A 20,988-nucleotide genomic window follows, 5' to 3' on the forward strand; every position below is an offset into this window, starting at 1 on the left:
CTCTTTGGGGCAACCACCAAAAACTGAAGTTGAAAATGGTCTTTCAGAGCACGTTCACATTAATGCTCAATGCTGACCATTTGGAAATGAATATCTGAAAACGAGATTGAAACACGCCGGAATATTCATTCACTTTAATGGGGCAGAATCCAAAGTATGAACCTTTGGACTCCATATGACTAGCTCTCTGCTGGTGTTAAATCTTTCATTTGGGACACAATAGTGTGAGGGTGGGAGTGCATTATCGAACCCAGCAAAACAGATGACCACCACCTGAAAACAGATTAAACACTGTCCAAATTCATCTACTCCAATGTAACCTCCATCCCCACCCAATTAGCAGAATATTGGTGTGAAGTAAATGTGCCCAAAGATGAAGTCCTTCTAAAGAAGCTGGACAGAATGCATAGAATACAGTGGAAATGTGTCATACCTGTCACATAAATATATAGTATCGATCGTCTTCTTAAAGGACGTCTTTGAGAGTCACGCCTATAAAAATATATTTTCGCTGCAATTTTGCCTGGATTGTCTCAGTGAGATTTGACTGTATATGGCTGTTTCTACTGTATTTTTTTTGCTAGAAAATTGTTCAGGCTCATTAATTTTTGTGTCTCGCTATGCACACGGCAGAGGAGAGAGGCTCCTGCTGCGGCCAGCTGAGAGAGGCTCCTGCTGCGGCCAGCTGAGAGAGGCTCCTGCTGCGGCCAGCTGAGAGAGGCTCCTGCTGCGGCCAGCTGAGAGAGGCTCCTGCTGCGGCCAGCTGAGAGAGGCTCCTGATGCAGCCAGCTGGGAGAGGCTCCTGATGCAGCCAGCTGGGAGAGGCTCCTGATGCAGCCAGCTGAGAGAGGCTCCTGCTGCAGCCAGCTGAGAGAGGCTCCTGCTGCAGCCAGCTGAGAGAGGCTCCTGCTGCAGCCAGCTGAGAGAGGCTCCTGCTGCAGCCAGCTGAGAGAGGCTCCTGCTGCAGCCAGCTGAGAGAGGCTCCTGCTGCAGCCAGCTGAGAGAGGCTCCTGATGCAGCCAGCTGTGTAACCGTGAGTAAAAGAATAATAAGTAAGCTGATATCCTAGAACACAAAGCACAAAAAAAAGAAAACCAAAGACCATTTGAGGTCCATTTGTGTCATTGCAATCTAAGGCTTTATCATGGGGTCACATCTGAATTCTATTTTTTTTGGGGGGGTGGGTGAAGTGGTTTCAGTTGGAACTGATGAACGCACAGCAAAATGAAGTGTGAAGTCCCCAAGTGGTCTCAAACATTCATTAGACCAATTATTGGTCAGTGTGTCTCATGCTGTTAGAGCGGAGGTAGAGCAGTCAACAGCACAGGTCTACAGATCAGGACCTAGATGGCCCAACTCTCGCTGAACACAGTTAAACAGAGAATGTGTGCAATTATAGAAATTAAACAGAATGGAAAGAAACATACATAAGTTAGGTACATTTATGACAGGTACTCCTCAAACTAAAGTTAACAGAAGGTTGTACACACAGATGTTAATATCCACTTCTGGTTTATTGCTCTGCTATACAATGAATGGAAAGGGAAGGCAATATCTGATATAGGTCACCATTAGGAAAACGCTGTACCTCTTCCGGACGACAGACGGACTCTGACAGTATTATTGTCTACTTGTGGCCTGTTTGCCCCCCCATACATACAGATAAGGCATTTCTCACAGTGATCGGTTAATGGCTTGCTTAGATCATGCACATTTCGAGCAAAAATAAAAGTTACCAAAAGAAATTGCATTCACTTTCTTCAGGAGGATATCAGTCAGCAATAAAAGGGTCTTTTCCATTTTAGCTTCAGAAAACAACTTGTTCTCAAGAGTTATAATCTTAAAGTGGTTACAAGCCCTTATTAAAATAAACATATTGAACTTTGTCTCCATATTGGTTCCGGATTGAATTTCGGAGTTCGGGTTCTAGACTGTTCACAGCCATTGAACTGAAATAAAATAAATACAGGAGGTTGGAAAATCATTGGGTACATATATCTAAATTGTACACAATTTGGCAGTATACAAACATAATAACCTCTTATTATTGCAAGTATTTAGTGCCTTAAAGCACCACTCCAGCAATTGTTTTTCTCCAGCGCTGTAGTGGCGCTTTAAATGTAAGTGACAGTCCTCTACCTCCAGGCATATACTCACCCTCCGGCGTCTTCCAACATTTTTCGGCACTATCTTGTGACCGTAGCTTCTGACTGATCGGAAGTCAGAAGCTACGTCACAAGTTCTTAATACAAGTCTATGAGGCCAGAACAAGGCTCTCAGACTTGAATTGAAAAGTGACCTCCGCAAAGCTCCATGAAACACTGGAGCTGCACGCAGGTCACTTTTTGCTGAAGACCGACGGGAGCGGTGGCGAAAACAGAAGAAAACACCGGAAGGTGAGTATGAGGCATGTGGCAGGGAAATTACATTTAAAGCTTCATTCCAGTGGTAAAAATCCACTGGAGTGGTGCTTTAAAGAACTTGTAATATTAAAATGCCCTTTCACCAAATGTTTCATATTGAACTGAACGTAGAATTGACTGCAGAGCAGAATAAAACACTTTTTTTTATTTTTCATTTCACTTCTTCGTTGTGGAGATATTAGCAATCAAAGCATTTGGCACCTAAAGTCCAAGTGGGTGTTAATAGATATTTTTCACTGGGGGCATGTACTTTTTTCTCCTTTATGACACTGACCAATTATATGAAGGCAGCAACATAGAAGTGCAGAAGGACCTGTGATGATGTCATCAGGGTACTTCTTCCCTTTGTCTGATGCTGACCAATTATAAGCAGGCAGCAACACACTAGAGAAAGAAGAACATGCCACTGAAATAGCTTACAGCAGCTTTCTCAGTGTGTGAGATGTAATAATACAGCCCTGATCTCCTGGTCTAACATCCTGTATGATTAGAAAGTGTTGGGAGTAGAGCAAAGATGATTCACACCTTTCAGGAAAGGTTCCAGAAATCTGTGTAAAATGAGGTAGCACAGCTGAGTTTAGCTGTGTCACATTACAAACCTATATTCTTTTCTCTCCCCACACTGTCACTTCTGCTGAACTGCCCCTCCTCCACAAGCTTGTCTGGAGATAAGCTCAAAAGGTGTCCCTTACATTTGTTGTGCTCACAGCAACTTGTAATCACTCTCTAGTGAGGGGCTACTCCTGTGTGAAACATATAATGAAAGTCTGCACTGCTCATATAATGATCTATTCTGAAAGTTGTCAGAATGTGCTGGGAGTAGAGCACAGATGACTAAAAGGTTAGACGGGGAGATCAGGGCTGTATACTTACAGCTCACACACTACCTGCTCTAAGCTATGTTGGGGGTGTGTTCTTTCTCCAGTGTTGTTGCTGCCGGCATATGATTGGTCAGCATCACAGCGGGAGAAGTACACACCGCCAGTGAAAACTATCTGATAACTTTTGTTATATCTGAGTGGGTGTTAAGTCATTAGGTGTCAAATACTTTGCCAATTTCTCCAGGAAAATAAAAAAAAACAAGAATATTTTATGTCGTTCTGCAGCAACTGTTATACCATGTGCCCAGTTGAACATGAAAAATTTGAAGAAGGGTCCTATTAAAGAAAACACTTGTCCATATGCCCTAATAAAAGCAGCCACATAATGATGTGCACCACATAATAAAGGAAGATTCTCTCATGCATGGGTACCATGTAACTAAAGGGTAATAAACTGTTGCAGCAGAATGAAACAGATAGCTAGTCACACCAAAATCTGTTTGTGCACCCCAAAAATTTATGGACATTACCATTGCTGTGGAAACAATGAACAGGCAACAGGAACCATGAACAGCAAGCTGTAAAGCAAAAGACAGATCATTACACAGTATGGGGTCATCTTAAAGGAAAGAACAGATCAGATCTTACAGGAAAGAACAGATCAGTAAAATGACAAAAGTAGTCATCAAACACACTTAAGCGGCACGTAAACTGAGAGAGTGTTCATAAAAACGCTAATTTCACAAAAATCTTTCAGGGTAATCAGGCTACTGATCACTCAAATGAGCAGAACGCTTGTTCATCAGGTGAAATGATCTTTTGTGCAGCGCAAAAGATAATAATTTTCGGCAGTGCATCCTCTTATGTAAACAGGATTCGCGCTGCCGAGAACCATGGCAGCCGATCCGCACTGAGCAAACTATGACTGATCGCTCAGTGTGCATTGCTTACTTTGTCTGCCTGTGTACACATAGTGTGAAACGACCGCTGATCGGTAGAGGTTTACTGATCAACGATCATATCATATCCATGTATATGGATCCTTAAAGTTTGTCCATTGGTAATAGCTATGTAGCAGAGCTTGAAATTACAGAGCCCAATAAGTGGACCCACTGTCTTCTGGGCCATGACTGAATGTTTGTGTTTTTACATCATGGTGAATAGAATATACGTACACTGGAATCAATCGAATACAGAGCACGATATAAATCATTGCACTCCTGCTCGGGACCATTTTTACACATGGTTGGCTCCTTTCCTCCAGAGATTTTTAGCAGTTATGCTCCCTGAAATGTCTGCCACAGATCCTCAAGCAAAGTTCTATTATTCTTGCCTCTCACTGACACCATCAACTCACAGAATGGCTTTTCTTTTATTAGGTAGGGGACCTTTACACAGAGAAGATTATTATTTTTTTCTGTGCAACCATTACAGATGTGCGGCTCTAAATGCAATACTCATTAAACTGCTCTAAAAACCAATGTAAGTTAAGCAATGACAGGATAGTGGGTCAGTGGTTTGCACAATTTCCTTGCAGTACTGAGGTCCGGGGCTCAAATCCACCTAAGGACAACATGTGTGGGGCGTCTGCATGCTTTGGTACAATTTTGCACAGTGTTGAATCTTGAACCTTGCCCCTTAACAGGAATCCACTCCCTTGTAAACTGATGCCCCCACATTGAGTGAGGCGTAAAAAGTGTCTAAAACACAGAATAAATGTGTTATAAGGCATGTACACCAGTTTTTGGATTGACAGAATTCTTAAGCATTAAGCTCAGTAAATGTCGTCCATTCTTGCAAGACATGTTGACGCCATATATGCAACAGAAATAGTAATTAGTAATCTTGCACAGATGCAAAGAATTCTAAATGCCCTACAAGATACAAGAACCATCAATAAAATACAAGCTCGCTGTGACTTTTCCAGAAATCAACTGATATTTATTAAAGATGTTTGCCACTTTAGCTTTATTTTAAAAACTGTGTTGGGGACATATAAATTAGTAAGTACGACAAAACTAAGTATTTTCATACTGTTCTCATTAGGGCCGCATGCATCACAAACCGCACACTTCTCCCTGTTCTCAGAATGACCACAGGGGGATTATGTGACCAGACCTGTTCATCAGTCTCCTCCAATAAAAAAAAACATTGTATACAGTAAAGCTGTTTTTTTAATTGTAGGAGGCTGATGGACAGGTCTAGTCACATGTTCCTCCATCATAAACCATATTGAGAACAGAAGTGCTTTGCAGTTTGTGAAGAAGGTTGTACTAACAAGTACAGGAAGAGACCCCCAGATGAAGTAGGGTCAAAATGCGCATACGGGTCTGGGGTGGAGGCCGATGTGGTGACACATTCTATTTTTATTTCTGGGTATGTGTTACTATAATGTATCTTTATCACTTTACTACTGAATTCATTTTGTGTATTACATTGCACTATTTATGTGCATTACACTGCACCAAATTTCTAAAGATCTAACTTTAGATTTGCATTGTAATTAACTTTGTGTATATACATATATTTATATACAGTGGTGGCCAAAAGTATTGGCACCCCTGCAATTCTGTCAGATAATTCTCAGTTTCTTCCTGAAAATGATTGCAATCACAAATTCTTTGGTATTATTCTCTTCATGTAATTTGCTTGGAAGGAAAAAACACAAAAGAGAATGAAGCAAAAATCAAATCCTGGATCATTTCACACAAAACTCCAAAAATGGGCCAGACAAAAGTATTGGCACCCTCAGCCTAATACTTGGTTGCACAACCTTTAGCCAAAATAACTGCGAACAACCGCTTCCGGTAACCATCAATGAGTTTCTTACAATGCTCTGCTGGAATTGTAGACCATTCTTCTTTGGCAAATTGCTCCAGGTCCCTGATATTTGAAGGGTGCCTTCTCCAAACTGCCATTTTGAGATCTCTCCACAGGTGTTCTATGGGATTCAGGTCTGGACTCATTGCTGGCCACCTTAGAAGTCTCCAGTGCTTTCTCTCAAACCATTTTATAGTGCTTTTGGAAGTGTGTTTTGGGTCATTGTCCTGCTGGAAGACCCATGACCTCTGAGGGAGACCCAGCTTTCTCACACTGGGCCCTACATTATGCTGCAAAATTTGTTGGTAGTCTTCAGACTTCATAATGCCATGCACACGGTCAAGCAGTCCAGTGCCAGAGGCAGCAAAGCAATCCCAAAACATCAGGGAACCTCCGCCATGTTTGACTGTAGGGACCGTGTTCTTTTCTTTGAATGCCTCTTTTTTTTCCTGTACACTCTACGTTGATGTTTTATCCCAAAAAGCTCTACTTTTGTCTCATCTGACCAGAGAACATTTTTCCAAAACGTTTTAGGCTTTCTCAGGTAAGTTTTGGCAAACTCCAGCCTGGCTTTTTTATGTCTCGGCGTAAGAAGTGGGGTCTTCCTGGGTATCCTATCATACAGTCCCTTTTCATTCAGACGCCGACAGATAGTACGGGTTGACACTGTTGTACCCTCGGACTGCAGGGCAGCTTGAACTTGTTTGGATGTTAGTCGAGGTTCTTTATCCACCATCCGCACAATCTTGCGTTGAAATCTCTCGTCAATTTTTCTTTTCCGTCCACATCTAGGGAGGTTAGCCACAGTGCCATGGGCTTTATACTTCTTGATGACACTGCGCACGGAAGACACAGGAACATTCAGATCTTTGGAGATGGACTTGTAGCCTTGAGATTGCTCATGCTTCCTCACAATTTGGTTTCTCAAGTCCTCAGACAGTTCTTTGGTCTTCTTTCTTTTCCCCATGCTCAATGTGGTACACACAAGGACACAGGACAGAGGTTGAGTCAACTGTAATCCATGTTAACTGGCTGCAAGTGTGATTTAGTTATTGCCAACACCTGTTAGGTGCCACAGGTAAGTTACAGGTGCTGTTAATTACACGAATTAGAGAAGCATCACATGATTTTTCAAACAGTGCCAATACTTTTGTCCACCCCCTTTTTTAGGTTTGGTGTGGAATTGTATCCAATTTGGCTTTAGGACAATTCTTTTTGTGTTTTTTTCATTGAAGACAAATTAAATGAAGATAATAATACCAAAGAATTTGTGATTGCAATCATTTTCAGGAAGAAACTGAGTATTATCTGACAGAATTGCAGCGGTGCCAATACTTTTGGCCACCACTGTACATACATGTCATCATTCCTTGGTAGTATTGCCATCCGGTAGTTACTCCTTGTATTGGATCATCTTCCCTTCATTATTTTGTGTCTCTCATCTGACTCCCCTTGCTTTCATTGCGTCTTGATTTTCATTATTATCTTTTAATCTTCATTGTATAGTGGTGTACGTCAATAAAATAAGTATTGTTTATATACATTTGTTTGATTTCTGACTATTATGGAGTAACTCTTGTATGATATTTTAACTACAGGAAGACAGCCTGTAATACTTATATTATATATTAGTACCCCCAAATCATGTCCACAACACATTTGTTAAAATACAGATAAAATGGACAACTCCTCTAAGAAAGCACACAGCATCAACAAATAGTGTTGTCTTATGGAGGCAGAACATTGGCATTAGAGCATTCTGACAAAGGAATTCCAATCAGTTAACTAATTAATTCTTGTGACGTTCAGGTGTTACATCTTCGTTTCCAAGTTGGAGACAGGCTTTTTTCTTTTTGTGGTTATTTAATGCTACAGACGTTATAATAAAAGTCCTGACATTGAAGTTTCTGGCAAGAGAATTGAAACAAATTAGCTGAACAGTATAGATTCTGCATGCTGGAAACAGTAATTAGTTAACTGATTGGACTTCCTTTGTCAGTTTGCTGTTCTATTGTATTTATACCCTGCCTGTATTCCAATGTATGTACCATGATTAAGGCTTTTCTAAGCCGAAACGCGTAACGTTTTTTTTTTACTTTGTTTTGCCCATATGGGGTGAATTGGCTCTTTTTGTAAGTGCATTTTTTATGGAAATATCATTCTTCAAATAAATGGAAATTTTAATTACACCACACCGCTGGAGTCTTCTCACTCGCTGGATTTTGGTCTGAAGTTGTGTTCAATGCAGCAGCCTGCTGCTATCCGAGCAGAAAGGAGGAAACACCAGGAAGGAGATTATAGGTGAGCGGACTTTATCATTTTCTTTGCATATCTCACTAGACTGTTCCTTAAAAAGAATTTTAAAATAACAGAAAAGAAAAAAAAAATCCAAGTTTTACTTACAATCCCCCAACCAATGTAACTTGTAGGGGAGCATGGAGAAAATGGATTTTCTGTGGAAATATAAAATATAGTAAATTTGCAAAAAAGGAAGAAACATGTTGAGAAGTTTACAAATTTCAATCAAACTATTTTTTCGAAGGTTGATATTTTAATTATTCATCAGGGAGTTCTTCAGACTCAATAATTAGTTCTGCAAGTGATGTACTTTGCTAGGCAACCAAGTAACATGTTTGGGTAACTGCATAGCAAAAGGTGAGACAGACCATAGTCAATCCCTTAAGAGTAAGGCACATATTGAGGTGTTATGTCAGCTATCAAACTGCCACTGGCTAGGGTGCAGATGATAAGTAGGTAAATTGGTAGGTTGCACTTTTATGGGCCTCTGAACCAAAAAAAAGCATAGACAATTGGTGCACACTTGGTGTAGCGAAACAGTTCACTAAGCCTTCCAATCTACTTGTTTTCTATCTATCTATCACAAGCTTCTCCTGGCTCCTGTAAAGACAGAGCTGTCAATCAAGGAAAAGGAGGAATGAGACAGATGGAAAACAAGTAGGTGGGAAGGTGCACTAAACTGTTGGTCACACCAAGGAGTACCGAGTCCCATCCCTAAATCATGACGGCTGAAAATTGATAAAGGATTGGAAGAAAACTGACACCTCTGTGCTCTGCAGAATTTCTACAAAACAGTTTGCTTTTAGAACATGCAGAAAAATGCAGACCAAAAAAATTGTCCAGCACAGAGGGAATCATCAGTAATCATTGCATAACAGAGTCTGTATGCATAAGTCTTATCACAGGTTAGGGGAAAATGCATAATCACTGACGTTCTACCACTCGTACCACCAGCGACCATAAGAATGGGTGTCCCAAAGTTCCCTGTGTGACTGGAGTAGTAGTGTGCATCCATGACAACTGTTACAATCACTTCTGGAGCACTGAAGATCTACAATGGGAAAAATAAGTATTTGATACTCTGCCGATTTTGCAAGTTTTCCCACCTACAAAGAATGGAGAGGTCTGTAATTTTTATCGTAGGTACACTTCACCTGTGAGGGACAGAATCTTAAATATAATCCAGAAAATAACGTATGATTTTTACATAATTAGGTTGCATTTTATTGCATGAAATAAGTATTTGACACAATAGAAAATCAGATCTTGATATTTGATACAGAAACCTTTGTTTGCAATTACAGAGGTCAGACGTTTCCTGTAGTTCTTGACCAAGTTTGTACACACTGCAGCAGGGATTTTGGCCCACTCCTCCATACAGATCTTTTCCAGATCTTTCAGGTTTCGGCGCTGTCACTGGGCAACATTGAGTTTCAGCTCCCTCCAAAGATTTACATTTCCAGGACCTTGAAATGCTTCTTACAGAGCCACTCGTTAGTTGCCCTGGCTGTGTGTTTCAGGTCGTTGTCATGCTGGAAGACCCAGCCACGATCCATCTTCAATGCTCTTACTAAGGGAAGGAGGTTGTTGGCCAAAATCTCACGATACATGACCCCATCCATTTCCCCTTCAATACGGTAAAGTCGTCCTGTCCCCTTTGCAGAAAAGAACCCCTAAAGTATGATGTTTCCCCCACCATGCTTCACGGTTGGGTCAGTGTTCTTGGGGTTGTACTTCTTCCTCCAAAAGCGGCGAGTGGAGTTGATACCAAACAGTTCTATTTTGGTCTCATCTGACCACATGACCTTCTCCCATGCCTTGTCTGGATCATCCAGTTGGTCAATGGCGAACGTCAAACGGGCCTAGATGTGTGCTGGTGTGAGCAGGGGGACCTTGCGTGCCCTGCAGGATTTTAATCCATGACGGTGTAGTGTGTTACTAACGGTAATGTTTGAGACTGTGGTCCCAGCTCTCTTCAGGTCATTGACCAGGCCCTCCTGTTTAGTTCTGGGGTGAGTCCTGAGCATTCTCAGAATCATCCTTACCCCACGAGGCGAGATCTTGCATGGAGCCCCAGACCGAGGAAGATTGACAGTCATCTTGTGTTTCTTCCATTTTTTAATAATCGAGCAAACAGTTGTTGCCTTCTCTACAAGCTGTTTGCCTACTGTCCTGTAGCCCATCCCAGCCTTGTGCAGGTGTACAATTTTGTCCCTGGTGTCTTTAGTAATGAGTGCAAAGTAGGAGGGCTTCTTAAAGAAAAACTAACAGGTCTGTGAGAGCCAGAATTCTTGCTAGTTGGTAGGTCATCAAATACTTATTTCATACAATAAAATGCAATTTAATTATGTAAAAGCCATACAATGTGATTTTCTGTTTTTTATTTTTAGATTCTCTCAAAGTTGAAGTGTACCTACGATAAAAATTATAGACCTCTCCATTCTTTGTAGGTGGGGAAAACTTGCAAAATTGGCAGTGTATCAAATACTTATTTTCCTCACTGTATTACACTGCACAGAAGGGTAGAGCTATTCCACACTTCTGTGTGGTGTAATATATCTTCAGTGCTTATTTAGGCTGCACACTCTGGCAGGCAGGACTTGTGGACTCAGGTCATGTGACCGTGATGACATCATCACAGGTCCTTCTTCAATTCTATATTGCTACCTGCTTATGATTGGTCAGTGTCATACAGGAGGCAGAAATACACGCCCCTAGTGAAAACTAGCCAATAACACCCACTTGGACATAGCTAAAGTTAACTCATTAGATGCCAAATATTTAAATTGCTAATATCTCCGCAATGGTGAAGAGAGAAAAAAAATCCACTCTGCAGCCATCATTACATGGTGTGTCTGGTTCAACATAAAAAATTGGTAAAGGTTCTCTAAGAATTTGTTACTGAACCTGATGAAGACTGCAGCTTCATTCCATAGTTTAATTGGATGGTATTTCTCAGCAACTGACAGTGTTATAAAGACACTGCATTATTTGGACACCCTATGAAAAAGCTATAAGGATGGGGCATCAATATAGATTAATCCCTTGACAAACTTTGATGTATATTTACGTCAAAGGTCGTGTCCCTGCCTTTGGCAGTTCATGCATGCGGCTTGAGCCCTGCTATGTGTAGCACAAGTGATCACACGATTGCAGCTTCAAGTCTCCTAAGGGGACTATTGAAGCAAGTAAAAAGTAGAAAAAAAATGTTTTTTAAACTATAAAAAAATTTAAAAAAAAAATCTAAAAGTTCAAATCACCCCCCTTTTGCACAATTTAAAATAAAAATACACATATTTGGTATTGCTGTGTTCAGAAAGGCCCGATCTATCAAAATATAAAATGAATTAATCCGATTGGTAAACGGCATAATGATAAAAGAGGATCAAAACGCCATAATTAAGTTTTTTGGGCTGCTGCAACATTGCAATAAAATGCAATAAGAGGCGATCAAAACATCGTATCTACCTGTAAAGTTATCAATAAAAATGTCAGCTCAGGGCGCAAAACGTAAGCCCTCACACAGCCCCAGATCCAGAAAAATAAAAACGCTAGGGGTATTGGCATATGGCAACATAAGTGAAATTTTGTTTCTTACAAATCTCCGAAATTTTTTTCACCACTTAAATAAAAAAAACCTTCTAAACATGTTTGGTACCTGTGTACTCGCACGGACCTGGAGAATCATATTGCCAGGTCAGTTTACCATATAATGAACACGGTAAATATAAAAAAAAACAATTGTGGAATTGCACTTTTTTTTGCAACTTCAACGCACTTGGAATTTTTTTCCCCGCTCTGCAGTGCATCACATTATAAAATGAATAGTGTAATTCAAAGTACAACTTGTCCTTCAAAAAAACAAGCCATCATACGGTTATAGTGTAATTCAAAAGTACAACTTGTCCTTCAAAAAAACAAGCCATCATACGGTTATAGTGTAATTCAAAAGTACAACTTGTCCTGCAAAAAACAAGCCATCATACGGTTATAGTGTAATTCAAAAGTACAACTTGTCCTGCAAAAAACAAGCCATCATACGGTTATGGGGACAGAAAATAAAAAAAAGAAAAGTTATTGCTCTTGGAATAAAAATGGAAGAAAAAACAAAAAGGGCAAAAACGGAAAATCGCAAGGTCATGAAGGGGTTAAAGAACAAGGCACCAACCAACCTATGGCCTGCACCGTTGACGCATGGCTAATATGTTGCTCAGAGGTTCAATTATACGGTCGGTGTTTACCACTTACCTTCATGAAGGGAAATGTCTCCAATCTTTGCATCAAGATTGGCAACAGTACTGAAATAAAAGACACAAACAACGTAAAAAAAAAATAAAAATTTGCAATTTAATAAAGCGATAAAAGCCTTGGTGGAAACTAACAATTTTCAACCTCATTTGTCATTAAGTCATGTTTTTTCACAATCTGTTGGGAAATTGGTTTGGCAAGGTGCTTTTCAGGTGAGGTGTCACTCCTATCAGTATGGATAGTTCAGTCGCACGTTCAACTTTTTAAGAGACTTTCTGTACAGATTCGAACATGTTGGTAATAAAGTTCATCCCATCATTCATTGTTCTTTCAGCCTAAATTTTTATTAATTTATTTAGTGACCTTACAGACATGGCCATTTTTCATAAAGTCACTGTTTTTGAACTCATATTGCAATTAGTCGGTTAATGTCTACAGCCCCTAAGAAGGCCTATGTGTCTCTATATAGAAGTAACAAGCCCATGAAGTGACATCCCGCAATCATTAAAGGCGATCTCTCAAGTATTAAATTGATTTAGTTAGACAGTAAGAAAATAAGCAAGTTTGGAGTTGACTTGCTTTTCCTATCTCCTGTCATTCTCCAGCAAAGAGAGCTTTTATCTTTCATAGTGTGCAGCTGACTTCCATGGAGCTTGGCCACTGCCCAGACCCTGGCTGAGAGTGCTCATTGGTTACATTCCAGAAGAGAGGTTATCTCCTAATATCCCAACTACCTCTCTCCAGCCCATTGATTTCTATACAGCAGTTAGCTGCTCACCTCCCACTCAGCTCCTGATGAGTTTTTATTATAAATCTTTCAAAATCACCATCCCCCACCTTCGGCTGCTTCCAGAGCAGTTGTACTAATCACGGCACTCACTGTCCTGAGCTGTGTGCTTGTTCAAATGCCTTGTTATCACTATGTGTAAATACAGTGATCACAGTGCATATTCTCCAGAACAAACCACTGATAGCTAAAATGTGTTACAGCAGAACTTGTGCTGAGCTTTATAGTTCTACTAATACTACAGCTCTGCAACTCAGCAGAACTGTCACTCAAGGAGAAGAGTGCGCCCTGCCAGAAACTAGGAATTAAGGATACAGGGAAGCTGTGTGCTGCTCAAGACACAACTTGAAAATAACTCTTTAAGGCATCAATCTGTTCCCTACTTAATCTATCAAGTCTAAGTTCACAAAAAGAAGGGGACATGTGGAAGAAACTGTACCTGCAGGATCAGCCTGTTATCATGGAGACACATCCCCCAATCCTGGTATGAATGGTACCCCTCCTCCCCCAATCCTGGTACGCATGGTACCCCTCATCCCCCAATCCTGGTACGCATGGCACCCCTCATCCCCCAATCCTGGTACGCATGGCACCCCTCATCCCCCAATCCTGGTACGCATGGCACCCCTCATCCCTATCCTGGTATGCATGGCACACCTCATCCCTATCCTTGTATGCATGGCACCCCTCATCCCCAATCCTGGAATGCATGGCACCCCTCATCCCCAATCCTGGCATGCATTGAGCCCCTCATCCCGGTATGCATGGTACCCCTCATCCCGGTATGCATGGCCCCCCTCATCCCCCAATCCTGGTATGCATGGCCCCCCTCATCCCCCAATCCTGGTATGCATGGCCCCCCTCATCGCCCAATCCTGTCATGCATGGCCCCCCTCATCGCCCAATCCTGGCATGCATGGCCCCCCTCATCCCCCCAATCCTGGTATGCATGGTACCCCTCATCCCCCAATTCTGGTATGCATGGTACCCCTCATCCCCCAATCCTGATATGCATGGTAACCCTCATCCCCCCAATCCTGGTATGCATGGTACCCCTCATCCCCCAATCCTGGTATGTATGGTACCCCTCATCCCTCAATCCTGGTATGTGTGGCACCCCTCATCCCTCAATCCTGGTATGTGTGGCACCCCTCATCCCTCAATCCAGGTATGTGTGGCCCCTTCATCCCCCAATCCTGGTATGTGTGGCCCCCTCATCCCCCAATCCTGGTATGCATGGTACCCCTCATCCCCCAATCCTGGCATGCATGGTACCCCTCATCCCCCAATCCTGGTATGCATGGTACCCCTCATCCCCCAATCCTGGTATGCATGGTACCCCTCATCCCGGTATGCGTGGTACCCCTCATCCCCCAATCCTGGTATGCATGGTACCCCTCATCCCTCAATCCTTGTATGCATGGTACCTCTCATCTCCCAATCCTGGTATGCATGATACCCCTCATCCCCCAATCCTGGTATGCATGGTACCCCTCATCTCCCAATCCTGGTATGCATGGTACCCTCCCCCCACCAATCCTGGTCTGCATGGTACCTCTCACCCACCAATCCTGGTATGCATGGTACCCCTCACCCACCAATCCTGGTATGCATGGTACCCCTCATCCCCCATTCCCGGTATGCATGGTACCCCTCATCCCCCATTCCCGGTATGCATGGTACCCCTCATCCCCCATTCCTGGTATGCATGGTACCCCTCATCCCCCATTCCTGGTATGCATGGTACCCCTCATCCCCCAATCCTGGTATGCATGGTACCCCTCATCCCCCAATCCTGGTACGCATGGTCCTCTCATCCCCCATTCCTGGTATGCATGGTCCCCTCACCCCCCAATCCTGGTACGCATGGTCCTCTCATCCCCCATTCCTGGTACGCATGGTCCTCTCATCCCCCATTCCTGGTACGCATGGTCCTCTCATCCCCCATTCCTGGTATGCATGGCACCCCTCATCCCCTATTCCTGGTATGCATGGTCCCCTCATCCCCCATTCCTGGTATGCATGGTACCCCTCATCCCCTATTCCTGGTATGCATGGTCCCCTCACCCCCCCATTCCTGGTATGCATGGTCCCCTCACCCCCCAATCCTGGTACGCATGGTCCTCTCATCCCCCATTCCTGGTATGCATGGTCCCCTCATCCCCCATTCCTGGTATGCATGGTCCTCTCATCCCCCATTCCTGGTATGCATGGTCCCCTCATCCCCCATTCCTGGTATGCATGGTACCCCTCATCCCCCATTCCTGGTATGCATGGTACCCCTCATCCCCCATTCCTGGTATGCATGGTCCCCTCACCCACCAATCCTGGTATGCATGGTACCCCTCATCCCTCAATCCTGGTATGTGTGGTACCCCTCATCCCCCTAATTCTGGTATGCATAGTATTCTCTGCACACATACAAAAAAAATAAAACACTTATACTCACCTTTCTTCCCTGTGCTCCAGCGCTGCGGGGTCCTGTTCTGCCGGAGGCCGGGGGAGGAGTGCGGCGCCGGAGCACCGCACTGTACGGCGCCATTTTGCTGAAGACACACTGTAAATGTGTACCTTCACTCTAACCCCGGTCTCCGGTCAGAAGAGAGGCGCCTCGGCAATGCTCCTCCCGGTCAGGTAAGTATGGCACCAGAGATCGCGGTATGCGTTCAGTGTCTACGCATACCGTGATCTCCGGCGCCATACACTCCTCTCACCTGTAACGGCTCCAAGCGTTCTTCTGTCTGGAGCCATGTGTATGCATATGTATGAATGAGATCTAGAATCTATAATATAACCAGCCAAGCGTCCTTCTGTCTGAAGCCTCTATAGACTGCGCAAGCGCAACGTGCAGTGTATAGAGGCTTCAGACAGAGGGATGCTTGGCCGGTTATATTATAGATCTCATTCATACATATACAGTACAGACCAAAAGTTTGGACACACCTTCTCATTTAAAGATTTTTCTGTATTTTCATAACTATGAAAATTGTACATTCACACTGAAGGCATCAAAACTATGAATTAACACATGTGGAATTAAATACATAACAAAAAAGTGTGAAACAACTGAAAATATGTCTTATATTCTAGGTTCTTCAAAGTAGCCACCTTTTGCTTTGATGACTGCTTTTCACACTCTTGGCATTCTCTTGATGAGCTTCAAGAGGTAGTCACCGGAAATGGTTTGCACTTCACAGGTGTGCCCTGTCAGGTTTAATAAGTGGGATTTTTTGCCTTATAAATGGGGTTGGGACCATCAGTTGTGTTGTGCAGAAGTCTGGTGGATACACAGCTGATAGTCCTACTGAATAGACTGTTAGAATTTGTATTATGGCAAGAAAAAAGCAGCTAAGTAAAGAAAAACGAGTGGCCATCATTACTTTAAGAAATGAAGGTCAGTCAGTGCGAAAAATTGGGAAAACTTTGAAAGTGTCCCCAAATGCAGTTGCAAAAACCATCAAGCGCTACAAAGAAACTGGCTCACATGTGGACCGCCCCAGGAAAGGAAGACCAAGAGTCACCTCTGCTTCTGATTATAAGTTTATCCGAGTCACCAGCCTCAGAAATCGCAGGTTAACAGCAGCTCAGATTAGAGACCAGGTCAATGCCACACAGAGTTCTAGCAGCAGACACATTTCTACAACAACTGTTAAGAGGAGACTTTGTGCAGCAGGCCTTCATGGTAAAATAGCTGCTAGGAAACCACTGCTAAGGACAGGCAACAAGCAGAAGAGACTTGTTTGGGCTAAAGAACACAAGGAATGGACATTAGACCAGTGGAAATCTGTGCTTTGGTCTGATGAGTCCAAATTTGAGATCTTTGGTTCCAACCACCGTGTCTTTGTGCGACGCAGAAAAGGTGAACGGATGGACTCTACATGCCTGGTTCCCACCGTGTAGCATGGAGGAGGAGGTGTGATGGTGTGGGGGTGCTTTGCTGGTGATACTGTTGGGGATTTATTCAAAATTGAAGGCACACTGAACCAGCATGGCTACCACAGCATCTTGCAGCGGCATGCTATTCCATCCGGTTTGCATTTAGTTGGACCATCATTTATTTTTCAACAGGACAATGACCCCAAACACACCTCCAGGCTGTGTAAGGGCTATTTGACCAAGAAGGAGAGTGATGGGGTGCTACGCCAGATGACCTGGCCTCCACAGTCACCAGACCTGAACCAAATCGAGATGGTTTGGGGTGAGCTGGACCGCAGAGTGAAGGCAAAAGGGCCAACAAGTGCTAAGCATCTCTGGGAACTCCTTCAAGATTGTAGGAAGACCATTTCCGGTGACAACCTCTTGAAGCTCATCAAGAGAATGCCAAGAGTGTGCAAAGCAGTCATCAAAACAAAAGGTGGCTACTTTGAAGAACCTAGAATATAAGACATTTTTTCAGTTGTTTCACACTTTTTTGTTAAGTATATAATTCCACATGTGTTAATTCATAGTGTTGATGCCTTCAGTGTGAATGTACAAATTTCATAGTCATGAAAATACAGAAAAATCTTTAAATGAGAAGGTGTGTCCGAACTTTTGGTCTGTACTATATATACACACATTAATTGCTGAGCTACTTTACTTTTTGTTCTATGTGCAAAATAAAAATAAAATCTCTTGCAATATTGAACTTTGTTTTTGAGGAGCTATGAAAGTTTGTAATTTTATGTATCTCTTATGATAGATAAATTAGCTAGCAGATTATTAGGAAAATACATTTTCTTGTGTCTGGCAGTGCCAATACTCATACTCACTCATCCCAGGAGCAGCCATAGCAATTCTGGACACTACCACCTGACTAATACCCTTAATGGCAGCTTTCTAAAATCACAAATCAAATAAAGAAAAAGTTAGCACAAATAAATACATAAAATATAAAATTCATGCTTACATAAATACCGTGGCATACTGCCAATGGCGGCACAACACATGGCCCCTACGGGCCTGTTAGGGGGGTGCAAGTGCCTGCACAGGGGCACCCCGCCTGGTTTCGTACTTTCACATGTATCGGCATACTGCATACTGTATGGAAGGAAATTTGGGCCCATTCTACTGTGTGGAGGACTATGTGGGGCCCATTCTACTTTATGGAAGGTATGTGGGGCCCATTATACTGCATGGAAGGCTATGTGAGACCCATTCTACTGTGTGGAAGGCTTTGTGGGGCCCAGTATACTATATGGAAGGCTATTTGGTGCCCATTATACTGTATGGAAGGCTATGTGAGTGCATTCTACTATATGGAAGGCTATGTGGGTTCCATTCTGCTATTTGGAGAGATACAGGTGCATCTCACTAAATTAGAATATTATCAAAAAGTTCATTTATTTCAATTCTTCAATACAAAAATTGAAACACGTATATTATATGGAGTCACTGCAAACAGAGTGATCTATTTCAAGTGTTTATTTCTGTTAATGTTGATGATTATGGCTTACAGCCAATGAAAACATAAGTCATTATCTCAGTAAATTAGAATAATTAAAAAAAAAACTGCAAAGGCTTCCTAAGCATTTTAAAGGTCCCTTAGTCTGCTTCAGTAGGCTCCACAATCATGGTGAAGACTGCTGACTTGACAGATGTCCAGAAGGCAGTCATTGACACACTCCACAAGGTCTCAGAGTTCCAATTTTCATTTGGAAATCAAGGTCCCAGAGTCTGGAGGAAGAGTGGAGAGGACACAATACAAGCTGCTTGAGGTCTTGTGTGAAGTTTCCACAATCAGTGATGGTTTGGGGAGCCATGTCATCTGCTGGTGTAGGTCCACTGTGTTTTATCAAGACCAAAGTCAGCACAGCCGTCTACCAGGAAATTTTAGAGCACTTCGTGCTTCCCTCTGCCGACAAGCTTTTTGGAGATGGAAATGTCATTCTCCAGCAGGACTTGGCACCTGTCCACACTGCCAAAAGTACCAATACCTGGTTTACAAACAACAGTATCACGGTGCTTGATTGGCAGCAAACTCGCCTGACCTTAACCCCATAGAGAATCTGTTATAGAGAATCTATGGGGTATTGTCAAGAGGAAGATGAGAGACACCAGACCCAACAATGCAGACGAGCTGAAGGCCGCTATCAAAGCAACCTGGGCTTCCATAACACCTCAGCAGTGCCACAGGCTGATCGCCTCCATGCCACGCCGCATTGATGCAGTAATTGATGCAAAAGGAGCCCCGACCAAGTATTGAGTGCATTTACTGAACATACATTTCAGTAGGACAACATTTCGGATTTTAAAGTCATTTTTCAAGCTGTTATAAAGTATTCTAATTTACTGAGATAATGACTTTTGTGTTTTCATAATCATCAACATTAACAGAAATAAACACTTGAAATAGATCACTCTGTTTGTAATGACTCTATATAATATGAGTTTCACTTTTTGTATTGAAAAACTGAAATAGAATATCATGAAAAAGTTAATTTAATTTAGTGAGATGCACCTGTATGTGGGGCCATCATGGTATTTGTAGGACTATGTGGGGACAATTATATTATATGGAGGGCTATGTGGGAGCCTTTATACTTTATGGAAGGCTATGTGGGTACCATTCTGCTATTTGGAGGGCTATGTGGGGGCCATTAAAATATTTGGAAGGCTACATGGGGGCAATTATATAATATGGAGGGCTATGTGGGAGCCTTTATACTTTATGAAGGGCTATGTGGGGGACCATTCTACTTTATGCGAGCAATTATACAGTGTGAAGGTTTGTGTGGAGTCCATCATACTGTGTGGAGGGCTCTGTGGGGGCCACTATGCTGTTTGGAGGGCATTATACAATGTGGATGGTTGTGTTGAGGCCATCATACTGTGTGGAGAGGTGTGGGGGGCATTAAACTGTATGAAGGCCTATTATACTGTATGGCGGGCTGTGAGGGGGGGGGGTCACAATTGGGGCAGCATACTGAATGTGATCACCATACTTTTCCGGGGAGGTACTGTAGGGACATCATACTGGGCATGTGGAGGGTACTGTGGAGGAATTCACTGTGGGAATATCATACTGTGTTTAGGGTGGGGGGCACTTTTGTTGGCATCATACTTTATGGGGGGGCAATGAAAGCGCTCACGTGACCGCTGCAGCCAATCAGCAGCCGCTGATCAGTTTCAGCTTTTCAGCATTCCGACAGAGTGGAAGTCCACTCTGACGAAATAGTAAAGGCTGCAGCTGATCAGTGGCCGATGATTGGCTGCAGGGGTCATATGACAAAGTCACATGACCGCCTGAAGACTCAGTGCTAACATTGGAGGAAAGGGGTCAATCCAGAATTTAAACCTGTCAAATAACATCTTATTAATAGATTTTACAGCTGGCCATAGAGGTTGAAACGAATGAATAACTATCAGTCTGTATATAAAAAACTGCGTATGGTGTATTTATAACCAATGAATAATAAAAAATTCCTGCGTATAGTAGAAGAAAATCATAGAACAAGTTAGCCAAAAATCTTATATCAATATGGGAAGCTTAAAAAGGTTGTTGCACCAGGACAAGAATTGTGTATATGTCGTATTAGTGCATATGGAGATCCTCGCTCTGAATCCCTTGTACAGTTGGTCACACAAGGCTGCGATCATTACACATTTTCTC

General features: G+C 42.6%; 1 protein-coding gene across 1 annotated transcript in view; it reads right to left on the reverse strand.

Moving 5' to 3' along the window:
* Positions 1-1,495: 1,495 nt before the first annotated feature.
* The window catches only part of SFXN2 (sideroflexin 2), a 91,057-nt gene continuing 71,564 nt past the window's right edge, over positions 1,496-20,988 (reverse strand). The window contains exons 8-12 of the mRNA XM_073685322.1: positions 18,149-18,215; positions 12,611-12,660; positions 8,468-8,517; positions 3,775-3,822; positions 1,496-1,949 (exon numbers count right to left, since the gene is read on the reverse strand). Coding sequence (XP_073541423.1) covers positions 1,850-1,949; positions 3,775-3,822; positions 8,468-8,517; positions 12,611-12,660; positions 18,149-18,215 — 315 coding nt within the window. The 3' untranslated portion in view covers positions 1,496-1,849. The remainder of the gene's footprint in view (positions 1,950-3,774; positions 3,823-8,467; positions 8,518-12,610; positions 12,661-18,148; positions 18,216-20,988) is intronic.

The sequence above is a fragment of the Phyllobates terribilis genome, unplaced genomic scaffold (assembly GCF_046119375.1).
Source record: "Phyllobates terribilis strain yellow unplaced genomic scaffold, ASM4611937v1 Scaffold_5__5_contigs__length_657084704, whole genome shotgun sequence".
In the NCBI taxonomy this organism is placed as follows: Eukaryota; Metazoa; Chordata; class Amphibia; order Anura; family Dendrobatidae; genus Phyllobates; species Phyllobates terribilis.